The sequence below is a fragment of the Oncorhynchus kisutch genome, linkage group LG13, assembly GCF_002021735.2.
Source record: "Oncorhynchus kisutch isolate 150728-3 linkage group LG13, Okis_V2, whole genome shotgun sequence".
Classification (NCBI taxonomy): Eukaryota; Metazoa; Chordata; class Actinopteri; order Salmoniformes; family Salmonidae; genus Oncorhynchus; species Oncorhynchus kisutch.
In genome coordinates this window covers 58,056,796-58,079,083 of record NC_034186.2, presented here as the reverse complement: position 1 = coordinate 58,079,083, position 22,288 = coordinate 58,056,796, and the positions used below count along the sequence as shown (strand labels likewise).

General features: G+C 45.9%; 1 protein-coding gene across 5 annotated transcripts in view; it reads left to right on the top strand.

Moving 5' to 3' along the window:
- Nucleotides 1–22,288, top strand: part of LOC109902109 (protein Aster-A) — a 36,142-nt gene that overhangs the window by 11,214 nt on the left and 2,640 nt on the right. For 4 of the 5 annotated variants that reach the window (XM_031786656.1, XM_031786659.1, XM_031786657.1 and 1 more), the window contains 18 exons: nucleotides 2,547–2,763; nucleotides 5,758–5,778; nucleotides 6,624–6,708; nucleotides 6,829–6,932; nucleotides 7,277–7,372; nucleotides 10,476–10,556; nucleotides 10,873–10,991; nucleotides 11,369–11,678; nucleotides 12,254–12,410; nucleotides 13,328–13,474; nucleotides 16,035–16,156; nucleotides 16,564–16,706; nucleotides 17,264–17,367; nucleotides 18,649–18,867; nucleotides 19,154–19,232; nucleotides 19,643–19,654; nucleotides 19,961–20,068; nucleotides 22,071–22,191. In XM_031786656.1, the coding sequence (XP_031642516.1) occupies nucleotides 2,547–2,763; nucleotides 5,758–5,778; nucleotides 6,624–6,708; nucleotides 6,829–6,932; nucleotides 7,277–7,372; nucleotides 10,476–10,556; nucleotides 10,873–10,991; nucleotides 11,369–11,678; nucleotides 12,254–12,410; nucleotides 13,328–13,474; nucleotides 16,035–16,156; nucleotides 16,564–16,706; nucleotides 17,264–17,367; nucleotides 18,649–18,867; nucleotides 19,154–19,232; nucleotides 19,643–19,654; nucleotides 19,961–20,068; nucleotides 22,071–22,191 (2,245 nt within the window). The remainder of the gene's footprint in view (nucleotides 1–2,546; nucleotides 2,764–5,757; nucleotides 5,779–6,623; nucleotides 6,709–6,828; nucleotides 6,933–7,276; nucleotides 7,373–10,475; nucleotides 10,557–10,872; nucleotides 10,992–11,368; nucleotides 11,679–12,253; nucleotides 12,411–13,327; nucleotides 13,475–16,034; nucleotides 16,157–16,563; nucleotides 16,707–17,263; nucleotides 17,368–18,648; nucleotides 18,868–19,153; nucleotides 19,233–19,642; nucleotides 19,655–19,960; nucleotides 20,069–22,070; nucleotides 22,192–22,288) is intronic. The other variant, XM_020498193.2, reaches the window with a different exon arrangement.

Sequence of the window (22,288 nt, the reverse complement as noted above, 5' to 3'; positions counted from 1 at the left end):
CGTAATAGGGCAGTCTGCCCTCCAAATGGAAATGTTTTGCCTGTTTGTCCTCGTATTTTAAAGGTATAGGCTACACTCGTATCCATGTGGATGCGGAACTGAGGGGGAGGGGGAGGGGGGGGGGGGGAGGGGGAGGGGGGGGGGGGGGGGAGGGGGAGGGGGGGGGTCAGTGGTTGTGGGCAGTCAGTGATTGCCAATTGAAAGATGGATGGACTGGTAGAAAGGATATGAACGTCGTTTGATTCGAATGGCAATTTCGGAACACCGTGCCTGCCATACGTGTGCGTCTATAGCAGTCTGAAATCAGCGATCTGATTTGGCTAATTTCTGACAGCATCTGTTATTGTGCTTGTATAATTCATATCTCACGTAGGCAGCGCGAGTTCACGGAGTTACATTCTATCGTTGTTTACGTTCTGTTGTCTGACAGGCGCTGTGGATGGTGGTAGCGTTCATTTTGCGACTCATTTTACAGTAGGCTGTGCTTGGATGAAAGTAATCTTTCAAAAACAGAGCTCTAAATAAAATATGCAAGATTGTGGTAGTTCCATTTGACAGTCATTTGCATCTCTACATTTCGTTTGTAAACTCACTGACAGATTGACACGAGCACGATAATGTCCGGTTCGGGTTACACCAGTGACGTATTTGAAGGGTCACACCCCACAGAATTAGAATACTAGAAAGGACATGAACCTTCTTAGGATGGGATAAACTTAAACCATTTTGGTCAGGGAGTTGGTCAACCATGGTTTGCTATTTCTGTGATTAAAAAATATTTCAAATTGTGAATTTGAAGAATTTATCTGCACTGTATGTTAGCTAGCCAGCCAGCCTTTTTTAGAGGAATGATTCCATTAATTTGTCAAATCAACTGCCAATATTGTGACATCCCATTCACACAATGCAGTTAATCCACAGCCATACATACACTGTCTGAAATCAGTTGATGATAGGATTTAGACACGTTGTAAATGTAACAAGTTGGCCTACTGATATTGTATCATATAATAGCACTCTCAGCCTCCCAGAAAAACACACATTTCTACTTTTATGGTCTATTTATATTTTAGAGGCTATTTATACCGAAAAGTGCATAAAACCTTTTAACTGTATAATTATATGACAGTATTTTACATTGCCATTTAATTCTTTCACAATTTTTTGGGGGGCAGGACCTAGTTTGGGAAACCCTACTGTACTGTACATGGATAAAGTGCCTTGAGAACATTTCTGAATGCACAAATCTGGCAGCAGGCATCGCCACAAGTGTTGGCTCATTCTTATGATTTCATTATTCAGAATCACAGCTACTATTGGTGGGTTATTTCACAAGGGGGTTGTTACCTTGGCGATAATGCTGATATTAACCCCTAGTCCACCCCCCTTCCCTCAGGTCACCATGACAACCGACAGTTGGACCAGTGTGGTTTTGGCAGTAATGAGAGAAGAGTTAGAGGAAAGGGAAGAGAGACTGCAATGGAGAAGGGGAAGCTGACTGAACTGAGGCTATGGATAGGAAAAAAGAAGAGGGGAACACTGAGAAAAGAGAAACAGAAGGTGCATGAAGAGAGAAATAGAAACAGATGCAAAAGAAGGGGTGAACAATATGATCTAGAGGTTGGTGGTAGTGTATAAATGCTTGTGGCTGTATACAGTGGAGGGATTACTCTGTGTCTGTGTGTGGGCTATCAGTTATTGCTTGAGATGAACAAAAGGATCAAATGAGCTCACACAGTAGACCACAGTGTCTGTTGAAAGAGACTGTTTGTGTGTGTTTATAGCTAGTTAGTACGATATGATTGTAAGAGTCAAAACCGAAGGCGGTTGTCAGTTTTCACCAAACTGCAAATTAAGCGCAAGTCTGCAACCATGGAAACTTTTGTTATGGCATCAATACAGCCATTTTTATGGGGCCATACCTGAACTCTGAACATGAGCTGCACATGTTATGGCAGCAATATAGGTTTAACCTTGTCTTTTAAGTTCTGAATGTCTGCTTTCACTATAAGGAAGACAACAGCATGTTTGTGTAAGCACACTACACACCTAACTTGATAAAAGTGCTCTTCATAAAAACCTCCATTGAACATTTTCTGCCCTAATGTGTTTCATGTAGGCGTATTCATTGTTGCTCCAGTGCCTTGGAAATAAGATCAATTGAGAAACAGCACCTACCTACTGTAGTATTACCAAGCAGTGCTTTTTCCCCCATTTATGTTGATGGTAGAGGAAGGATCCACAAGGTTCATACCACTGCACTGCCACAGGTAGGAGATATGGGCTATATAGGAATGGACCGTGTCTGACCGCTCTAATCGCCACCAATCAGTTGGGAGAAAGGTTAGAGTTAGTGGTTGGTGATTAGTGTGTTTTTAGCTAAATACAAAGCACAGTTCTTCCATCCTTTCCATCATGGCCAGATGGGCTTAACTACTTACATCCTTGGCCACTGTGAAATCTTGATGATGACATGAACATGAATGTCTATACTCTTTCCCTTAGCCTACCACTAATCTCTCCTCCTCTTCTGTCTCTCTCTTCAGTACCGCCAGTAACTCTCCACGCAGCACCCCTGGCAGCTCCCCCTCTCTGCGCCGTCGGGTGCTGGGGGGTAGTGGTGGGGGTGGAAGCAGGACCAGTGACGTGGAGGGTGGCCCGGGGGAGCGCAGTGGGGAAAGGAGAGGTTCGGACAGCCCCCTGCCCTCCGCCGCCGCTTCCGCATACCCCGTCGCCTCACGCCATTTCAGCCGCAACGCCAAGGTAAGGGTGCCCCGTCTAATGCCACTCTCATTTAGTTATGTCCACAATATACCGGGGCCATATTCAGTAGGAAAAGGAGGTGGAGTGTTGCAGACAGAAATGTCATGAATAGAGCTGACGTGATTCCTTTGTCTACATGTCAGAGAGGAATTTGTGTCTTTCTATACTATATTTCTATTTGAACGTTCCACACCGATGTGTCCTGCTGAATACAGCCCTGCTTAGAGATAAGGACAGACATGACGACACAGTCAGTAGTCATTGGCCGTGTCCGAATACCCATAATAAATAGTAGGCGTTTTGGGAAGGGTCGAAAAGTAACTTTTATAGTATGTGAAATGTAGTGCTTTAAATGTCAGGATGTCATACTCATTTCAGAATTTAATCTAGTAGAATTCAATGAACACTATTGAGGAAGAGAATAGTCTTTCGAGGCCCACGTGTGTCTGACAACAGCTGATAATCAGCTGATGGGATGCACTGTGCCAAAATGTATGAATGAAGGGAATAAACGCAATTGCCATTAGATACATTATCCGTAGGATGCCTAGTATGCTGATATTTGTTGCTTACTGCATTTGTTTTTACTAAACAGTAAGTTCGAAATAGTATGTGGTACGATTAGTACACAGTATGGAGTTTAAGTAATGGCGTCAGCATGCTTCAGTTCGGCTGACGCCTAGCTAAACTCAGCTAACCGAACGAGTGTGCTCGCACACTCCCTTAAAAGACCTTGGCTGGAAAAACTAGAAAAAAGCAGCAATAGTACTGTTTGTCCATTTTGACACACCGTAGCCAGTATACATTTCCTCAAAATAGTCAGAATTACTCGAAGATAACTCAAGAATCTGTCATTAATATGGACCTTTTTGCAGAGGAGACCTGTCGTGCACTTTGACATCTAGATTTTGGACACGGCCACAGTGTTAAATGGAATTGGAATTGGAAAACTGTCCACTAAGGAAGCAACACTGATTGACAATAAATTTCACATGCTGTTGTGCAAATGGAATAGACAACAGGTGGAAATTATAGGCAATTAGCAAGACACTCCCAATAAAGGAGTGGTTCTGCAGGTGATGACCAGACCACTTCTCAGTTCCTATGCTTCCTGGCTGATGTTTTGGTCACTTTTGAATGCTGGCAGTGCTTTCACTCTAGTGGTAGCATGAGACGGAGTCTACAACCCACACAAGTGGCTCAGGTAGTGCAGCTCATTCAGGAGGGCACATCAATGCGAGCTGTGGCAAGAAGGTTTGCTGTGTCTGTCAGCGTAGTGTCCAAAGCATGGAGGTGCTACCAGGAGACAGGCCAGTACATCAGGAGACGTGGAGGAGGCTGTAGGAGGGCAACAACCCAGCAGCAGGACCGCTACCTCCGCCTTTGTGCAAGGAGGAGCAGGAAGATTACTGCCAGAGCCCTGCAAAATGACCTCCAGCAGGCCACAAATGTGCATGTGTCTGCTCAAACAGTCAGAAACAGACTCCATGAGGGTGGTATGAGGGCCCGATGTCCACAGGTGGGTGTTGTGCTTACAGCCCAACACTGTGCAGGATGTTTGGCATTTGCCAGAGAACACCAAGATTGGCAAATTCGCCACTGGCGCCCTGTGCTCTTCACAGATGAAAGCAGGTTCACACTGAGCATGTGACAGAGTCTGGAGACGCCGTGGAGAATGTTCTGCTGCCTGCAACATCCTCCAGCATGACCAGTTTAGCGGTGGGTCAGTCATGGTGTGGCAATTCTTTGGGGAGCCGCACAGCCCTCCATGTGCTCGCCAGAGGTAGCCTGACTGCCATTAGGTACCGAGATGATATTCTCAGACCCCTTGTGAGACCATATGCTGGTGCGGTTGGCCCTGGGTTCCTCCTAATGCAAGACAATGCCACCTCATGTGGCTGGAGTGTGTCAGCAGTTCCTGCAAGAGGAAGGCATTGATGCTATGGACTGGCCCGCCCGTTCCCCAGACCTGAATACAATTGAGCACATCGGGGACATCATTTCTCGCTCCATCCACCTCACTACAACGCCTGGACCAACTCCTGGACAGTCTGTGGTGCAACGTGGCACGTTGCACCACAGACTGTCCAGGAGTTGGTCCAGGCGTTGTAGTGAGGTCATACAGGCACGTGGAGGCCACACACCTATTGAGCCTCATTTTGACTTGTTTTAAGGACATTACATCAAAGTTGGATCAGCCTATAGTGTGGCTTTCCACTTTAATTTTGAGTGTGACTCCAAATCCAGACCTCCATGGGTTGATAAATTTGATTTCCATTGATAATTTTTGCGTGATTTTTGTTGTCAGCACATTCAACTATGTAAAGAAAAAACTATTTAATAAGAATATTTAATTCATTCAGGTCTAGGATGTGTTATTTTAGTGTTCCCTTTATTTTTTTGAGCAGTGTATATATATATTTCCACATGAGTTTGGAAAAATATTGTGAAAATGATGATGATGATGATGATGATGATGCCATTTTAGTGTAAGAGCTGTTTGAAAAGACCATCTGGCATTTCAACCTGTTTTGGTGGGATGGAGTTCCAAACCTCTAACAATAGCAGTTCGTTTTCAGTTTTTCCCTCCCCACTCCTAGAGTCTTAGAAAAATTCTTGCTTAAGGAATTGCTTTTTGCGAAGAAGCAATTTTTGTTTGTTTTGAATCAAAATGGTAAAAAAAAAAATCACAGTAAGGTACTTAATTTTTACACAAATGATTTAATATTAAGATAAAAACGTCTGCATCAGACCTTAACACGCAGGAATGTCAGAGATGATAGAAACACACACCAAGCTTGATAAATGACCAGAACATCAAGGAATGCCATACAGGCCTAATAGCTAGTTTTTCCGCAGTGTCCCTTTTTAACCTATTCCGCAACTACATGAATGTCAAAATAGATAAGACTCGACATTTACTGTTTAATGATGGAGAAACCTTTTGCATGCTGTTCGTCACTGATTATCTGCTGTTCTTTCTTTCCATTGCAGAAAATGCAGAGCTGGTACAATGTAAGTATACACTTCAAGGAACTGTTCATCAGGGGCTCACACTCCGGTGCACTTTATTCTGCTGATGGTAGCTCCAGTGTTTCCTGGTTGGAGTGCACAGTACAGTATGAAATGGCACTTAACAGTGAAATGGCACCAACAGATGCCGAAAACGGTTTCTGTTAAATTGCCACCTCCCTCATTTAACCATTTCACCAGCTTTGAACTTTAGGTGATTTAACTGTTCAGTCACCTTAGTGTTCTTCTCATTTACCTACTCAGCCTGTCGGTTTTACTTCAGGGACACAGTATCTGATGTAATCTCACATGCCAGATGTACAGTGGGGTCCAAAGGTATTTGGACAGTGACACATTTTTTGTTTTTGGCTCATATAATTTTGAAATTATACATTGACTATGAGGTTAAAGTGCAGACTGTCAGTAAAGTCTTGTTGGGAGTCACAAGCTTGATGTAGTCATTGCATGCTAGGAATATGGGAACAAATACTACACTTGACTACTTTAATACACATATTAGTGAACTTGTCCAAATACCTTTGGTTCTCTAAAATTGGGGGGGGGAGAAGAGACTATGTACAACAACTGCTGTAATTTCTAAACAGCACCTGATATGCACGAAAATATCCTCAAATTAAAGCTGACCGTCTGCACTTTAACCTCAGTCATTGAATCATTTCAAATCCAAAGTGCTGGAGTACAGAGCCAAAACAACATTGCTACTGTCCAAATACTTTTGGAACTCGATGTATATACAATATTCATACTGGTTCTGCAAGACTGGTTCTGCAAGATTATATTTGATAAAGCATAGAAGAGCAACAAAGTAATCTTTCTTTCTCTCTCAGGTTCTCAGTCCAACTTATAAACAGCGCAATGAGGATTTCCGTAAACTCTTCAAGAAGCTGCCAGACACGGAACGCCTCATAGTGGGTGAGTGACGCGCGACACTCACAAACACGTACTTTGTGCTGACACTGTGGAAGTGAAGGGCCGATGCTGTGGCTTTGTCAGCCTGACGTCTCTCCTCCAACATCTTCCTCTCCTCCCCAGACTACTCATGTGCGCTGCAGAAAGACATTCTACTCCAGGGGAGACTCTATCTGTCAGAGAACTGGCTCTGCTTCTATAGCAATATCTTCCGCTGGGAAACCACTGTAAGTTATAGACACTCGCGCACACTCTTTTTGTTCTTCTATCCTCGTCGGGACCTAAATTTGATTTCCAATAAAAATCCTATTTTCCCTAACCTTAAACCCAACTCCTAAGCCTAAACCTCACCACTTACCCTTACCCTAATTGTAACCCTAAACCTAACATCTGAGCTTTAAATAGCCTTAATCCTGTGTGTGTGTGTGTGTGTGTGGGCCTAAAAATCCCCCAAAGTCCTTTGTTTTACTATCCTTGTGGGGACTTTGGGAGATTTTAGGTCCCCACAAGGATAGAAGAACCAACCCTCCACACACACAGAGACGCACACTAACCCTCCTGTTCTGTTCAGATTACAATCCTGCTGAAAGATGTGACCACCCTGACCAAGGAGAAGACTGCCAAGGTCATCCCCAACGCCATTCAGATCAGCACCGACCACGACAAGGTGAGCCAAGGGGCTCGATATTCAGTCACACAGCCTACTATGACGGTTCAGAGTAGTGGAAGAACAGTAGTTAACAGGTGCATCAATGATATGTAAAGGAAACTCACTTTTATGGTAGGTTCTTGTAGACAGTATACGTATTGTTTAGCTCAGTGATTGTCAACTGGGGGGAGGGTCGCGAGAGGTTTATTTTGAAAGGATACCGCTGCAGCACTTACTGCTGCTGACTTTACACGCGCAGTGTGTCCGCAGTGGTGAAATGGCTAGCTACGTTCGGATTCGGAGGGTTTTCGCCCTGCGCTCACTCGCTGACCAATCCAATAACGTTCTCACCCCCCTCCCACACACACACACTGATCCAATGAAATGACAGATTGTTATTTTGTTTTAAATGTGACACGTCCACTTAGATAATACAGATCTTTTGACAGCTAGCTTGATTGACGGCTAACTATGCAGGTCTGTTCTGCAGGCCTTGCACATGTGCATAGTTAACTGTCATTTAACTCATGTCGGCTAGCCATCAGAGTAAAATCATGGACAAGTTTTTAAAACGTGCAGCTCCCTCTTCATCCATTGCTGCATCCCATATGAACACCAAGGCAGACAACCTGGTCCCTGTCAAGAAGAGAAAAAACCTCCCCCATCAAATATGGTTTTACATATAAGACAGGCAGGGTGAGTGTGGACCGCAGTGCGTCCTATGCAACGAGCTGTTAGCTAATGAGAGCTTGAAACCCCTCCAAAATGAAATTGGATCTGGACACCAAGCATCCAAGACAAAGATAAGATGGCTGACTTAAAAACAAAAAAAGAAGGAAATATCTGGAGTCCTCACAAGAATAATTGAAGCACCTATGCACGGTACAAGAAAAGGCACTTCGCATCATTCCTTGAGGCCCAGCGCATTGCTAAGTACAAAGAATCCCACACCAGCGCAGAGGATCTCATACTCCCTGCTGCGATTGAGATGTGCACTGAAATCTTGGGAGAGTTTGCCGCCAACCAACTTGAAAACCACACCCCTATCCAATGACAGGAGAATCCAGGACATGTCTGAGGGCATAATACGGCAGAAATCCAAATGGCCATTACGCCCTGTAGCTTGATGAATCTACAGATTTGGCTCAACATGCAATTCTAATGGTCTATGTCAGACACGCCTGGGATAATAACTTTTAGGAGCAGTTCTTTTTAAGTGCTGATTGGCCCACCACCAACACTGCAAAGCCTGTCTTTAACACAATGGATATGCACTTGGGCTCCGTGGGACTGGCCTGGGATGGGTGCGTCGGTGTGACCACTGATGGGGCAGCTGCTATCGGGAAAGCACTCCGGGGTAGCAAAGTGGATCGTGGAGAGAGCACAGAGTGTGACGTGAAACCACTGCTTCCTACATAGGGAGGCGTTGGCAGCGAAGGACATGGTGCCTGAGCTCCACGCCACACTCCAGGATGTGATCATGCGTGTCAACTATATCAAAAAGAGTTCTAGGAGAAGCAGGTGTTTCAGGCTTTCTGCAGGGATATGGGGAGGGAGAACCATCAGGTGCTTTATCATGCAGAGGTCTGCTGGCTTTCCAGGTGTAAAGTGTTGGGTCGCTTTTATGAGCTTCGAGCAGAGATTGCTGCGTTTCTTTTGGTAAACAAGTCCCCTCTGCCCGAACTTTCCGATTGTGAGGAAACGCTCGCGCAGGTTGCCTACCTGGTGGATATTTTTTATCTGAATTTTCTCAATGTGTCAATGCAAGGGAGGAGGCACAATCGATTTGTACAGGGGGACGAAGTGGAAGCCTTCAAGATGAAGCGTGCCGTTTTGGCAAATCATGTTTCTAACGGGAGGGATGAACATGTTTCCCAATGCTGATTTCAAGATTCAGAATCCGATCAACAAACCGCACGGCGACACACCGTTTAATAGCATCTTGTCAAGCTGCAGGGAAAGTTTTGCGACAACTTCCCGGAGGAGAACAGGAGACAAGATGACTGGATACGGGGACCCCTATCGAGTGGAGATGGGAAACATCACGTTGCCAAGCAACGGAGATGCCAGCTGGTGGAGCTGTCATTTGATCGTGGACTGAGCATGCGCTTCCCGGAAATGACAGTTCTGGTGAGCGTAATGGTAGAGTATCCTGCTCTCACTTGTCATGCAATCAGAATCAAGGTACCGATCAGTCTGAAAGTGGCTTCTCTGCAATGGCAGTGCTGAAAACAAACTAAAATCAGAAAAAAACTGGACAGCCAGCATGACCTCCGAGTTGCCTTGTCAACCATCACCCCAGATTTCAATAATAAATTAACTTATCAAACTAAAGAAACACCCCCAGCTTTCCCACTGATAGGCCACACCTACACACACACACACACACACTAAATAAACAGGTTAATTACTTATTGTTCACTATGTTAATTATTATTGTTAATTCATTCAGATTTTCATATTACATTTTAGTGATCTAGTTAAAAATGTACACCTTTAAAAAAAAAAAAAAGAAGTCAAGGTTGTGTAACCTGACAACCTGACATGACATTGTAATTGATCATTAAGAATTCTTAATGATGGTGTTTTTTTTCTATTTTAAACACTGGTATGTGTTACTTTTCATTGACATCAAAACCAGTCCAATAATGTTATGTTCTGAGTCTGATCATTTATTACACCCCACTCCTGAATTGGTGGTCTAAAATTAAATGGCTTATTTTCTTCAATTGGTAAATGTTTTCTCAGTTAATATGGCTGTGTGTACTTCCTTTTAATACCACAATTGAGAGAGTCTATTTAGCAAGTGAAACCTGCCCAAAAAGGCAGCTACAATACAACATTACAAAATGTAATGATCAACATTCCATTATATTGGGTCACGACTCAATTGTCATATTTGGGTCCCAAGGCAAAAACAGTTGAGAACCACTGGTTTAGATGCTTCCAATGCTTGACTGTCAAACAACTTCTTTTTTTTTTTATCATGGTAAAATGAACTATTTCTGTCATTGTTTTTGACAAGCCAAATCAATAGCAATGACCACTATCATTCCATCGTTCACTGTATTTGTTTTCCTCTTTGCTTGCTCTCTTTCTCTCTCGCTGTCGTTTCATCCAGCACTTCTTCACGTCTTTCGGGGCGAGGGACCGCAGCTACATGATGATGTTCAGACTGTGGCAGAACGCACTGATGGACAAGGTACCCACCTCCTCCCACCTCCAGCTCTCACACTCCTGCCAGTGTGACATTAAATGGGCATATAGATCACCGTGCCGGAACAAAGGCACTTCCAAATACTGAGAGGGGCGGGCAAACAATATTATTTATGTCGTTTATTGGATAATATAACTATTCAGTGATGAAATATAACATAATGCAACTGGACCCAAAATGCATAAAACACTGACCAAAACTATCGGTTACTGAATGATTGATTTATTGATTGGCGTTTTAATGTCCTACAAGAGGAAAATTCAAGAAGTTATTGAGATGGTTAATGTCTGTTTCCCCTCAGCCTCTGTCCCCAAAGGAGCTGTGGCACATCGTCCATCAGTGTTACGGCACTGAGCTGGGCCTCACCAGTGAAGATGATGACTATGTCTCCCCCACCGACGAGCACATTAACGGTCTACTGTGAGTGTATATGTTCGCTGTGTGTGAGAAAAAGTCTGAAGTGTATGAGTCTGCGGAGAAGAGCAGGTCATGCAGCCTGTCCACGCAACCATTTAGTTTGACGTTGTCCATTAAATTAGAACTCTCGTCCGTTAACTTTGATGTCTCTGGATTATCGATCCCTTCAATTAAAAGCCACTCCTGGGATTGTGAATTGTTAATCATGCTGTTTCTTTCTCCTTTTTCTCCTCTGTCTTCCCGTCCTTCATTCTCTCTCTCGTTTTCGCCCTCTTTCCCCTGTACTGCCCTTTTTCTGTCCCCTTCATCTCTCTCTGTCTCTCTTTCTGTCTCTTTGTGTATCGTTCAACCCCTCCTTCCATCCCCCCACCACATCTCAGGCCAGTGGAAGAGTCGGTCTCTGTCTCTGACCTGTTGGACCTCAGCTCCTTGGGGGCCATAGCTTCTCTGGGCAGCTCGCCCTCCTCCATGGCAGCCTTGTTCCCCAGTGGCCCCCTCCTAGCCAGCGGTGGTCTGGGCTCCTCTCCTCCCTCCTCATCCACCTGTCTGCCCGTAGACATCCCCGTAGACATCCCCGGCAGCCCCTCCCTTGACCCCCCGGACCCCAGCCCGCCCAGCTCCCAGAGCTCCCTTCCCTCCACCACACACACCGCCTCCTTGTCTGCCCCCGCCTCAGCTGCTGCCTCTTTCGTGAGTTTTATTTGATTTCATGCCAGGGAACTACAGGGTCATATTCATTAGGGTAAAATGTTTCAAAACTTTGTCTTAAGTGAATATGACCCAGGGCATCGGGAGGCGGGGTGGGGTGGGGGGGGCGTGTGGTGTGTGTATATAACTTTGAACTGACTTTGGAGATAGTTCCGTGGTTGATCTTGATAGGATACATATACCCCAGTAGATCAGAGTCGCTTGTTGGCTCTAAACGGCCACCCGGATGTAATGTTAATGCTGTGTTCCAAATGGCACCCTCTTCCCTATATAGTGTACTACAGGGAATAGGGTGCTATGGCCCTGGTCAAAAGTAGTGCACTATATAGGGAATAGGGTGTTATTTGGGACGTGGCCCATGCTGTGCCTAAAAGAGCCAGTGTTGTTGTCTGACCAGGGCAGAGTAGAGAGGCTTTGAGGTTGTACTAGTCCTCCAAGGCTCCTCAGTTATGTGAGGGTGTTGGGATTGTTGTGTTAGTGTGTGTTTCTGCCATAATGACCTCACGGCGTGTGGTAACTAACTACCCCTTTCTCTCCCCTCGCATGCCATTTCCTAGTATGTGGAGGAGGACGGGGACTTCCTGTTGGAGTCTGCCAATCACATGATGCCCCCGTCTGCCACCAGCCTGGGAAACCTCTCCTCATTGGACCAGCTCACCAACGACGACGAGCTGCCCACTGACCCCAGCAACTCCTCAGACACACAGGAAGAGGGTGAGTTCCTGGAGCCCACAGGAGAGTAGTTTCATGGAAAAACATTTACGTTTAGGCAAACATAGAAAATACATTTTAATCTGATGCAGACGTGGGAGATTTGAGAGGGAAACATGGGATTGTAGACACTTCACAAAGGTGAAATTCTAATAGTCCATAGGGTGGTTCTCTCCTCGTCTCCTTTCCTTCCTTCCCACTAATCTGAAAGAAGGTGACAGGTGAAAGCGATTGGTTTCCTCTGCTTTCAGCTATCCTTTTTTCTCAGATTAGTGTAAGAAGATGCAGAAGAGAACGCCAGTTGAAGCTACTGCAAATACTCCCTTCCTGTTGATACCATAATAGTAGTCTAGTAGGACCTACATTACTGTAGTCATGGACTCTCCTGAGAACAGACTGTTACTTGCTGCATTAAAGGCAAAACTCAAGAGAAACTCGAGACGTCAGCATTCACTTAGCAGATGACAGAGTACTAGGAGCAGAAAAACAATATATAGTGACTGATTTGACCGATCAAGTGCAACGTTCACGTTACAGAAGTCTGAACTGTGCTCGTGTTCGCAACCACAATGTATTTACTTTGAGGCCTGTAAAGTGGGGAGTCTTTTACAGTTCTCTTCTGCTCAAACAGAACTGTGTTAAACTGTGTCTCTCGTCAACAAAAAGGACATTATCCTCCCCATTATCGCTGAAAGTTTTTATATTTAATTGACTTGAAAAGCCATTTCATCTGACACTGGAATTGAAGTTGATTGGCAAGCCAGCTTATCTAGGCCCCGTTTGTCAATGCAGTTGCAACAAATCCTGGGGGTATATAACATTTAAAAAATCTATCATAGAAATTCTGATGATTAGACTTGATCTCACCTGTGGTATCTCGACTATAGTCGTGACGACTGTGTAACTCTGTCCCCGTCCAGACGAGGTGGAGTCGTTCTGTGCGGACCTGGCTGGCCGGCTGCACATCAACATGGCGGTGCGCATGAGCGTGGACAAGCTGCATGACCTGCTCTTCTCCGCAGACACACACTTCATCCAGCATCTCTTCTCCCAGCGGCACTTCACAGGTCCGTACAGCGCAAACGTGTACACACTCTCACACCTGTTCTTCACATACACATTCATATTGTTTCATATTTAAATTTATTTGGATTTCATGTAATGTGACATACACAAAATAGTCCAAATTGGTGAAGTGAAATTTTTTAAATTATTTGTTTCCAAAACTGCAAATGAATTCTAAATGGAAAAGTGGCACGTGCATATGAATTCACCCCCTTTTCAATGAAGCCCCTAAATAAGATCTGGTGCAACCAATTACCTTCAGAAGTCACATAATTTGTCAAATTAAAGTCCACCTGTGTGCAATCTAAGTCACATGATCTCAGTATATTTACACCTGTTCTGAAAGGGCCCAGAGTCTGCAACACCACTAAGCAAGGGGTGGCACCATAAAGACCAAGGAGTTCTCCAAACAGGTCAGGGTCATAGTTGTGGAGAAGTACAGATCAGGGTTGGGTTATAAAAAAATATCAGAAACTTTGAACATCCCACGGAGCACCATTTAAATCTATTATTAATAAATGGAAAGAATATGGCACCACAGCAAATTTTCCAAGAGAGGGCCACTCACCAAAACTTACGGACCAGGCAAGGAGGGCATTAATCAGAGGCAATGAAGAGACCAAAGATGACCCTGAAGGAGCTGTCCATAGGACCACTTTAAGCCAACACCTCATCACCCCGAGAACACCCTCCTCACAGTGAAGCATGGTGGTGGCAGCATCATGCTATGGGGATGTTTTTCATCGGCAGGGACTGGGAAACTGGTCAGAATTGAACGAATGATAGATGGCGCTAAATACAGGTAAATTCTTGAGGGAAACCCTTTTGTCTTCCAGAGATTTGAGACTGGGACGTGGGTTCACCTTCCAGCAGGACAATGACCCCAAGCATACTGCTAAAGAAGCACTGGTGGTTTACAGGGAAACATTTAAATGTCTTGGAATGGCCTAGTCAAAGCCCAGACGTCAATCCAATTGAGAATCTGTGGGATGATTTAAAGATTGCTGTACACCAGCAGAACCCATCCAACTTGAAGGAGCTGGAGCAGTTTTGCCTTAAAGAATGGGCAAAAATCCCAGTGGCTAGATGTGCCAAGCTTATAGAGACATACCCCAAGAGACTTGCAGCTGTAATTGCAGTATTGACTTTGGGGGGGTGAATAGTTATGCTCAGGTTTTCTTATTTTTATCATGAAACAAACAATAAATATTTGACATCTTCAAATTGGTAGGCATGGTGTTTAATGGTGTAAATCCAATGATACAAACCCTCAACAAAATCTATTTTAATTCCAGGTTGTAAGGCAACAAAATAGGAAAAATGCCAAGGGGGTGAATACTTTCGCAAGCCATTGTACATACGCAGAGACACACACACACACACACACTCTCTCTTTGTTGATCTTACACATGGTTGGCATTTGCAACGTTCTCATTTTTGTTCCTCTTGATCCCTCTCCCTTTCTGCTCATTCTGTTTTCATTCCCTTTCCAAATATCTCCTTACATTTTTTAAGTAGAAAGGTTGTTCCTAGAGTACATTGTTCCTGTACACACAACTGTTTCCCAGTACTAGTGATAGTCTGCCTAGAAACATGGATAGGCTACAACACGATAGGATGCTAAATGCTTAGTTCATTCCATGTGACTGATCAGCCCTTCCTAAAGTCCACTCCTCCAGGGCTTGTACAGTAAACTTTAGGGCTGCGTCCAAGATGGCACCCTATTCCGTATATAGTGCATTTCCTTTGACCAGGGCCCTGGTCAAACGTGGTGCTCTATTTAGGGAATGCGGTGCCGCTTGGGATGTGGCCTGTGTGTTACTGTGTGAGACGCTCATTGCCACCTCTTCCACCCGACCGACTATCTCCTGATACACTGGTGCTCATCTGTAGGACGTCTCTGCTGCTCCACGCAGTATGGCTGTCGTCATGTACGGGGATGGAATGATTGTTATTATCCTCCTAGTGCTTAGACTGGAGCTGTCCCAAATAATGGCATCCTGGCCTATTCCCTACATGAATAATAGGGTGCCATTTGGGATGCGGTCAGGGTCTCCCCCCTCCGCCCCCTTCCTTCCCCTCTCCTCAGACATAGGCCAGTGTGTTGTAGCGCTAATGAGCAGTCCACTGTGTTTGTTTACGCTGTGTTAACCTTCCTCCATCTGTCTCTCGCTCTCTTTTCTTTTCTTCAACACCTGACATGTATGCTATTGTCTGTTTTGAGAGAAGCAGTACAGGGCTCTGCATATTCGTTGTTCTTAGCACAGTTCCCTAAAGTTGTTGTTTATTAGATGCTGCCATAGAGGCGTGGAGTTGGTTGGTGGCCTCCCTGGTTTGTGCCCCTGCCAGCTTTTGAGGACATTGTGTGGCTTTAATTAGTGCATTTCCCTCTGTGAAGCGGTGCTGTGTCCCTCTCGCTTTTCTCCCTCTGTCTTCCTCTCATTCTGTCCTCTCACTCCTCCTTTCTCTTGATTTCTCTCACTTACTTTCTCTCGCTCTCCCTCACACACACTCACTCCCTCCCTCATTCTTTTCCTTGTCCTCTCTCTCTGTCCCCCTCAGACCTGTCAGTTCGCGAGTGGCAGCAGGACAGCTGCACTGGGAACACCAACCGGATCCTGAGTTACACCATCGCCATCAACAACCCCCTGGGCCCCAAGACCGCCCCCGTAGTGGAAACTCAGGTCAGTCAGTCAGCACATTGGATTTTACAGTTTTAAAAAACATTTGGTCAACATTAGTGGTAGCTGGTGTCACGTTAAATCAGACGACTGGCTCATTGTACTGAATGGAACCGGATCAAACATATAGATTTGATGTGTTTGATAGGGTTCCATTCATTTAATTCCAGCCATTACAATGAGCCTGTCCTCCGATTTCTAAAGTGACACCAGCCTCCATTGTCCTCCCATGTTCTGGTTTGAATATCCGGTTCACACAACACAAAATCTAGGTCACGGCACGGAGACGTTGGAGTTGGGAGTCTCCACTGAGTTGGAGAACAAGACTTGACTCGCCTTCTGAGGATCGAGACACACCCCCGTAGTTCATTCGCTAACGCTGACACCTTTCTTTCCCTCGCTCCATCCAGACGCTGTTTAAGAACAGTGCACCGGGCGAGTGTTACGTGGTGGACTCGGAGGTGATTACCTCGGGCATCCCCTACCAGGACTACTTCTACACCGTGCACCGCTACTGCCTCACCGCCATCAACAAGAACAAGAGCAGACTCCGGTATATACCTACTTTCACCACCCAGCACACTGAAGAAGGCCTGTATGAGTCTCCTGTGCAGATCAAATGGCAATAGAAACATTTAGTTGTTTGAAACAACTTTTTTTGTGTGCTAACCTACTAAATGTTGTATGTACCAGGTGAACTATGTTCTTACGTCACATAAAATACACCCGATATGGATGAAGTGTCCTTTTTAAACTGTTCTAAGAGGTGCAAGTTTTACTCAAAATTGGATTTATTGGCCACATACACATATTTAGCAGATTGCTATTGAGGGCGTAGCGAAATGCTAGAAGCAGAACTGCCAGGTCTGTCGGCGCCATCACACGAGTGGCGGATCGGTGTTCATTATGATACGTTTCTAGCTTCTGTCGTTGGTGAACCGTGTGATCCCTTTAGAGATGTCATATAATACTGTTATATAATACGTTCTATTTAATTCTGTTGGGGATCCCAGGTATGTGCATTATGTCTAGTGATGCAGAGTGCTTCAGGGATGGCTTACTGGTTACAGTGTGATGGACTCTGAGTTGTGGCTGCTTGTGTGTCTGCAGGGTGTCGTCAGATATCTGCTACAAGAAGCAGCCGTGGAGCCTGGTGAAGGCGCTCATCGAGAAGAACACCTGGAGTGGCATCGAGGAGTACTACAGACACATGGGTGAGACTGACTTACATTGTAGTCTTATTCTCCTACTCGGGATAAAGTAGTGTCTGTGTTCTTATTGCTTACCTCTTTCTGGTTATGTCTCTGTCCCCCCCTCTCCGTCTCTCCCCCCCTCTCTGTCTCTCCCCCCCTCTCTGTCTCTCCCCCCCCTCTCTGTCTCTCCCTCCCTCTGTCTCTCCCTCCCTCTGTCTCTCCCTCCCTCTGTCTCTCTCCCTCCCTCTCTGTCTCTCTCCCTCCCTCTCTGTCTCTCTCCCTCCCTCTGTCTCTTCCCCCCTCTCTGTCTCTTCCCCCCTCTCTGTCTCTCTCCCTCCCTCTCTGTCTCTCTCCCTCCCTCTCTGTCTCTCTCTCTCTCTCTCTGTCTCTCTCTCTCTCTCCCTCCCTCTCTGTCTCTCTCTCTCCCTCCCTCCCTCTCTGTCTCCCTCCCTCCCTCTCTGTCTCTCTCTCTCCCTCCCTCCCTCTCTGTCTCTCTCCCTCCCTCTGTCTCTCTCCCTCCCTCTCTGTCTCTCCTCCCTCTCTGTCTCTTCCCTCCTCTTCCCCCCCCTCTCTGTCTCTTCCCCCCCCTCTCTGTCTCTTCCCCCCCTCTCTGTCTCTTCCCCCCCCTCTCTGTCTCTTCCCCCCCCTCTCTGTCTCTTCCCCCCCCTCTCTGTCTCTTCCCCCCCTCTCTGTCTCTTCCCCCCCCTCTCTGTCTCTTCCCCCCCCTCTCTGTCTCTTCCCCCCCTCTCTGTCTCTTCCCCCCCCTCTCTGTCTCTTCCCCCCCCTCTCTGTCTCTTCCCCCCCTCTCTGTCTCTTCCCCCCCTCTCTGTCTCTTCCCCCCCCTCTCTGTCTCTTCCCCCCCTCTCTGTCTCTTCCCCCCCTCTCTGTCTCTTCCCCCCCTCTCTGTCTCTTCCCCCCCTCTCTGTCTCTTCCCCCTCTCTGTCTCTTCCCCCCCTCTGTCTCTTCCCCCCCTCTCTGTCTCTTCCCCCCCCTCTCTGTCTCTTCCCCCCCTCTCTGTCTCTTCCCCCCCCTCTCTGTCTCTTCCCCCCCTCTGTCTCTTCCCCCCCTCTCTGTCTCTTCCCCCCCTCTCTGTCTCTTCCCCCCCTCTCTGTCTCTTCCCCCTCTCTGTCTCTTCCCCCCCTCTCTGTCTCTTCCCCCCCTCTCTGTCTCTCTCTTTCTCTCTCCCTCCCTCTCTGTCTCTCTCCCTCCCTCTGTCTCTCTCCCTCCCCCTCTGTCTCTCTCCCTCCCTCTCTCTGTCTCTCTCTGTTTCTCTGTCGCCGTCTCTCTCTCCCTCCCTATCAGAGAGTGAGGTGTGTAAGCTGGAGACCCTGCTCCAGTCTGAGGTGTCAGTGGTGACCTCTGGGGATGTGGTGGGGGCAGACTCTGCCAAGACACCCCCGGCCCTGCGGCGACGCAAACGCACCTGCTCCCGGCGCCTGGCGGACCGGGAAAGAGAGGGAGGTGGCGCGGGAGGTGGAGAGCGCGGGGACCGAGGAATAGGAGAGGAGCGGAGAGAGGCGGGTGAGTCAACAGGGTCGTGGTGGCGTCAGGAGATGCATCAGTTAATATTCTTCTGTTTGACACCTGATAAATAAGACCCATATAAAAGATTGTCAAGCAGAGTTCAACGATTACCTCATGTGTTAATCAAACTTATTTGTCTCCAGGTTTCTGATGAGTCATACAGCTAAATGTCAGATGCCACTGGTGTTCCTCTTTGCTTTATACTCTGACATCTGCTGGTGTGATTTTGGAACTGCATCCAGGCTCTTCTGGCAGGAAGTAATGCGTTTCTCCCTTTGACCAGGTGGTCAGTACAAGCACGGAGAGCGGTCGCGTGGCGGAGGCAACAGTATCTCTACCATACTGCTCATAGTCAGCTTCATGTGAGTTCTGACCTCTCGGCGTGTGTGAAAAGAAACACTGATCGTTTCCCCTAAGGGAATTATCAATGGCCTAATCTTGTCCAGCGTATGAGCTTTAGGATGAATCCATACTTGAGATACGTTTCACACAATCCTCCTATTGACATCAATACATAACCTACACTAAACTCAAGTTGGGATTGGACCTTTTGTGAGTGATTGTGAAAGTGTTTTTGGGGACTTCTCATCCCTGTAGCATTACCGTAATCACCACAGTATGTGACAAATGAGTCTGAATGTTTGTTTCTTTGTTTCTGTAGTCCATGTCGTCAGTGTTTTGGGGGGGGGGGGGTCAATGAAAATTAATATCTCCTCTGCTTACTGACAGCCTCCCACTGTCTCTCTCTCTCTCTATCGCTTCATGTGCATAGGATCTGTGTCAGGTACAGTATAATAAGAGACTGGGTGTCACATCGTCAATGTCTCGTTGAATGACTGTTCGGCGTTGTGGCGTCTGCGCTGTCATTTGATGGTCTAGTATGCTTTGTTGTCCAAAAACATTTTGTGCTGTGTTACAGTTTGAGGTGCGCAACCACTTTTCCATTCCTCCTCGAGTTCTCATATTCCCTTTATTCATAACCCAGTCTCGCTCCTTCCGTTTTTGGCCCATACTAACGTCAATACATTTACTCTTTCTCTCTCGTTCCATGCTGTTTTGTCTTATCACCTCTCCTCTCTCTCTCCTCTAGTCTGGTGGTGTTGGTGGCCCTCAACATGCTCTTGTTTTACAAGCTGTGTTCTCTGGAGAGAGCTGCACACACACTGGAGACGTGGCACTCCTTCTCTCTGTCTGACAGGTAACCAAACCAGGATACATCTTTATATTATAGCCATTACTACTTACCCATCAGAGGACACTGTCCTGTTCTCCTTTTCTTTTCTTCTTTTTTTACCCCCCTTTTTCTCCCCAATTTCATGGTATCCAATTGTTAGTAGTTACTATCTTGCCTCATCGCTACAACTCCCGTACGGATTCGGGAGAGACGAAGATCGAAAGCCATGTGTCGTGTCTTTGGCTATGCCAGATTAAGTGATGTTATGCTATTCTATAAAATAATTTCTCCGTAATTAATATCACCTGATTGAACTAATCATGTAAATGTAATTAACTAGAGAGTCGGGCACCACAAAATAATATTTTTGAGCTGTTATCTTCCGAATAAACTCTTAAAGACCTAGTAATATTTTACATCAATAGCAGTCAACATTAATCCTCACCTTAATTCAGTCTCATCTGAAAGTTGTAAATTCTTGGTTATCTGCACGAATCCTGGCTTGAATCAGCGATACAAAATTGGGTTTAATTATTTATTTACTAAATACCAAACTAATCACAAAGAATTACACATACACATAATTAAATCATAACTTGATTACAAATTACGTCATAAAGGAAAACGTCCCTAGCGGGCAGAACAGATATGACAGCTTGTTACACAAAAGAAAAGGGGCTGGGTTAGAGTGAAAGAGCGGGAAGACTGAGGAACAAAGGGAAGAAGCTGTGCTATCGTAAATACAGTATCTTATGCATTCTAAATTACCATCCATTTGGAAAAGGAAAATGCAATAAATATTTACTCTGAGCTGCGCTTCGGTAGGTTGGTGGTAGATGGAAGGCCGTGTTGCCAAACCGAGTCCTTTGAAGAATGTCTCTGGTTGTCAATTGCATACGTTGTAGTAACATTGTTGGGTGATAGATGGGATATTCTGTCTGTTCCTTCCTAACCCTTGTTTGCATCTGCTGTTGCTAACTCAACAGCTAGGAGGTATCACTTCTGTAGTGAATAAGAGTTCAAAGTTCATACCATTCGCTACCAAGCTAACGCTGATGTGGCTTCGTTCTGTAGTTATTATCTGAACCATTCTGACATCGGACCGTCGTCCTCACATCCTCGGAACTAAGCTAAAATCACATTTCATCCCATAACAAATTCATCACAAATAATTTCATATTCAAACATTTAAATTGAACAACAATTCCATGTGAATCCGATAAACTCTACAGTGGAAAGTCTACACAGAGTTATGTCATATCATTGAGGAGAATGTCTCAGATGACAACCGAACTGACATCATATTCATTAAGTACCACCGCATATGTTCCATTGGTCGGATTATCAGAATATAGTTCATTTTCCCCCACATACTGATGTTCCCAGAATCTCTGTTAACCAAGGGTTTTGCAAATGTAACCTCAGTAGGGTAGAGAGAGGAGAAGGGGGGAAGAGGTATTTATGACTGTCATAAACCTACCCCCCAGGCCAACGTCATGACACATGCATCCTCCAAAACACAACCCACCAAGCCGCACTGCTTCTTAACACAGCGCACATCCAACCCGGAAGCCAGCTGCACCAATGTGTCGGAGGAAGCACCTGGCGACCTGGTTAGCGTGCACTGCGCCCGGCCCGCCACAGGAGTCGCTAGTGCGCGATGAGACAAGGATATCCCTTCCGGCCAAACCCTCCCTAACCCGGACGATGCTAGGCCAATTGTGCGTCGTCCCATGGACCTCCCGATCGCGCCTGGGAGCTGGTGGCACAGCTAGCACTGCGATGCAGTGCCTTCGACCACTGCGCCACCCAGGAGGCTTCCTGTTCTCTATTTGATTGAAAACTAGATTTAAACTAGAACCGAATGCACCTCTGATTCCCACTGTTCTGTTTTGTTCTATGATTTGTTCTCTTCCGTTGCTCAAGAACAAACCAGCACTTTCATTGGATATTACTTACTACCAAAGATGCATTTTTAGCATGTGAACTAACTGTTCTTCTCTCTCTCCTCTTTCTCTCCATCCAGTCCTCTACCCCAGTCGGCAGGAGAGTGGGCCCAGGTGTTGCAGCTCCAGAGACAGTTCCACCAGGCCCAGCTGGGCAAATGGCAACAGATCCTCCAATCCTCAGTCACTCTGCTAGACCAGGTGTGTGTATGTGTCCAAGCATGTGCACGCATCATTTACGAAGCGTTCCCTAAGGCTTACAAACGGCTTCACTGTTAGTCATCATCATGGCTGTCGT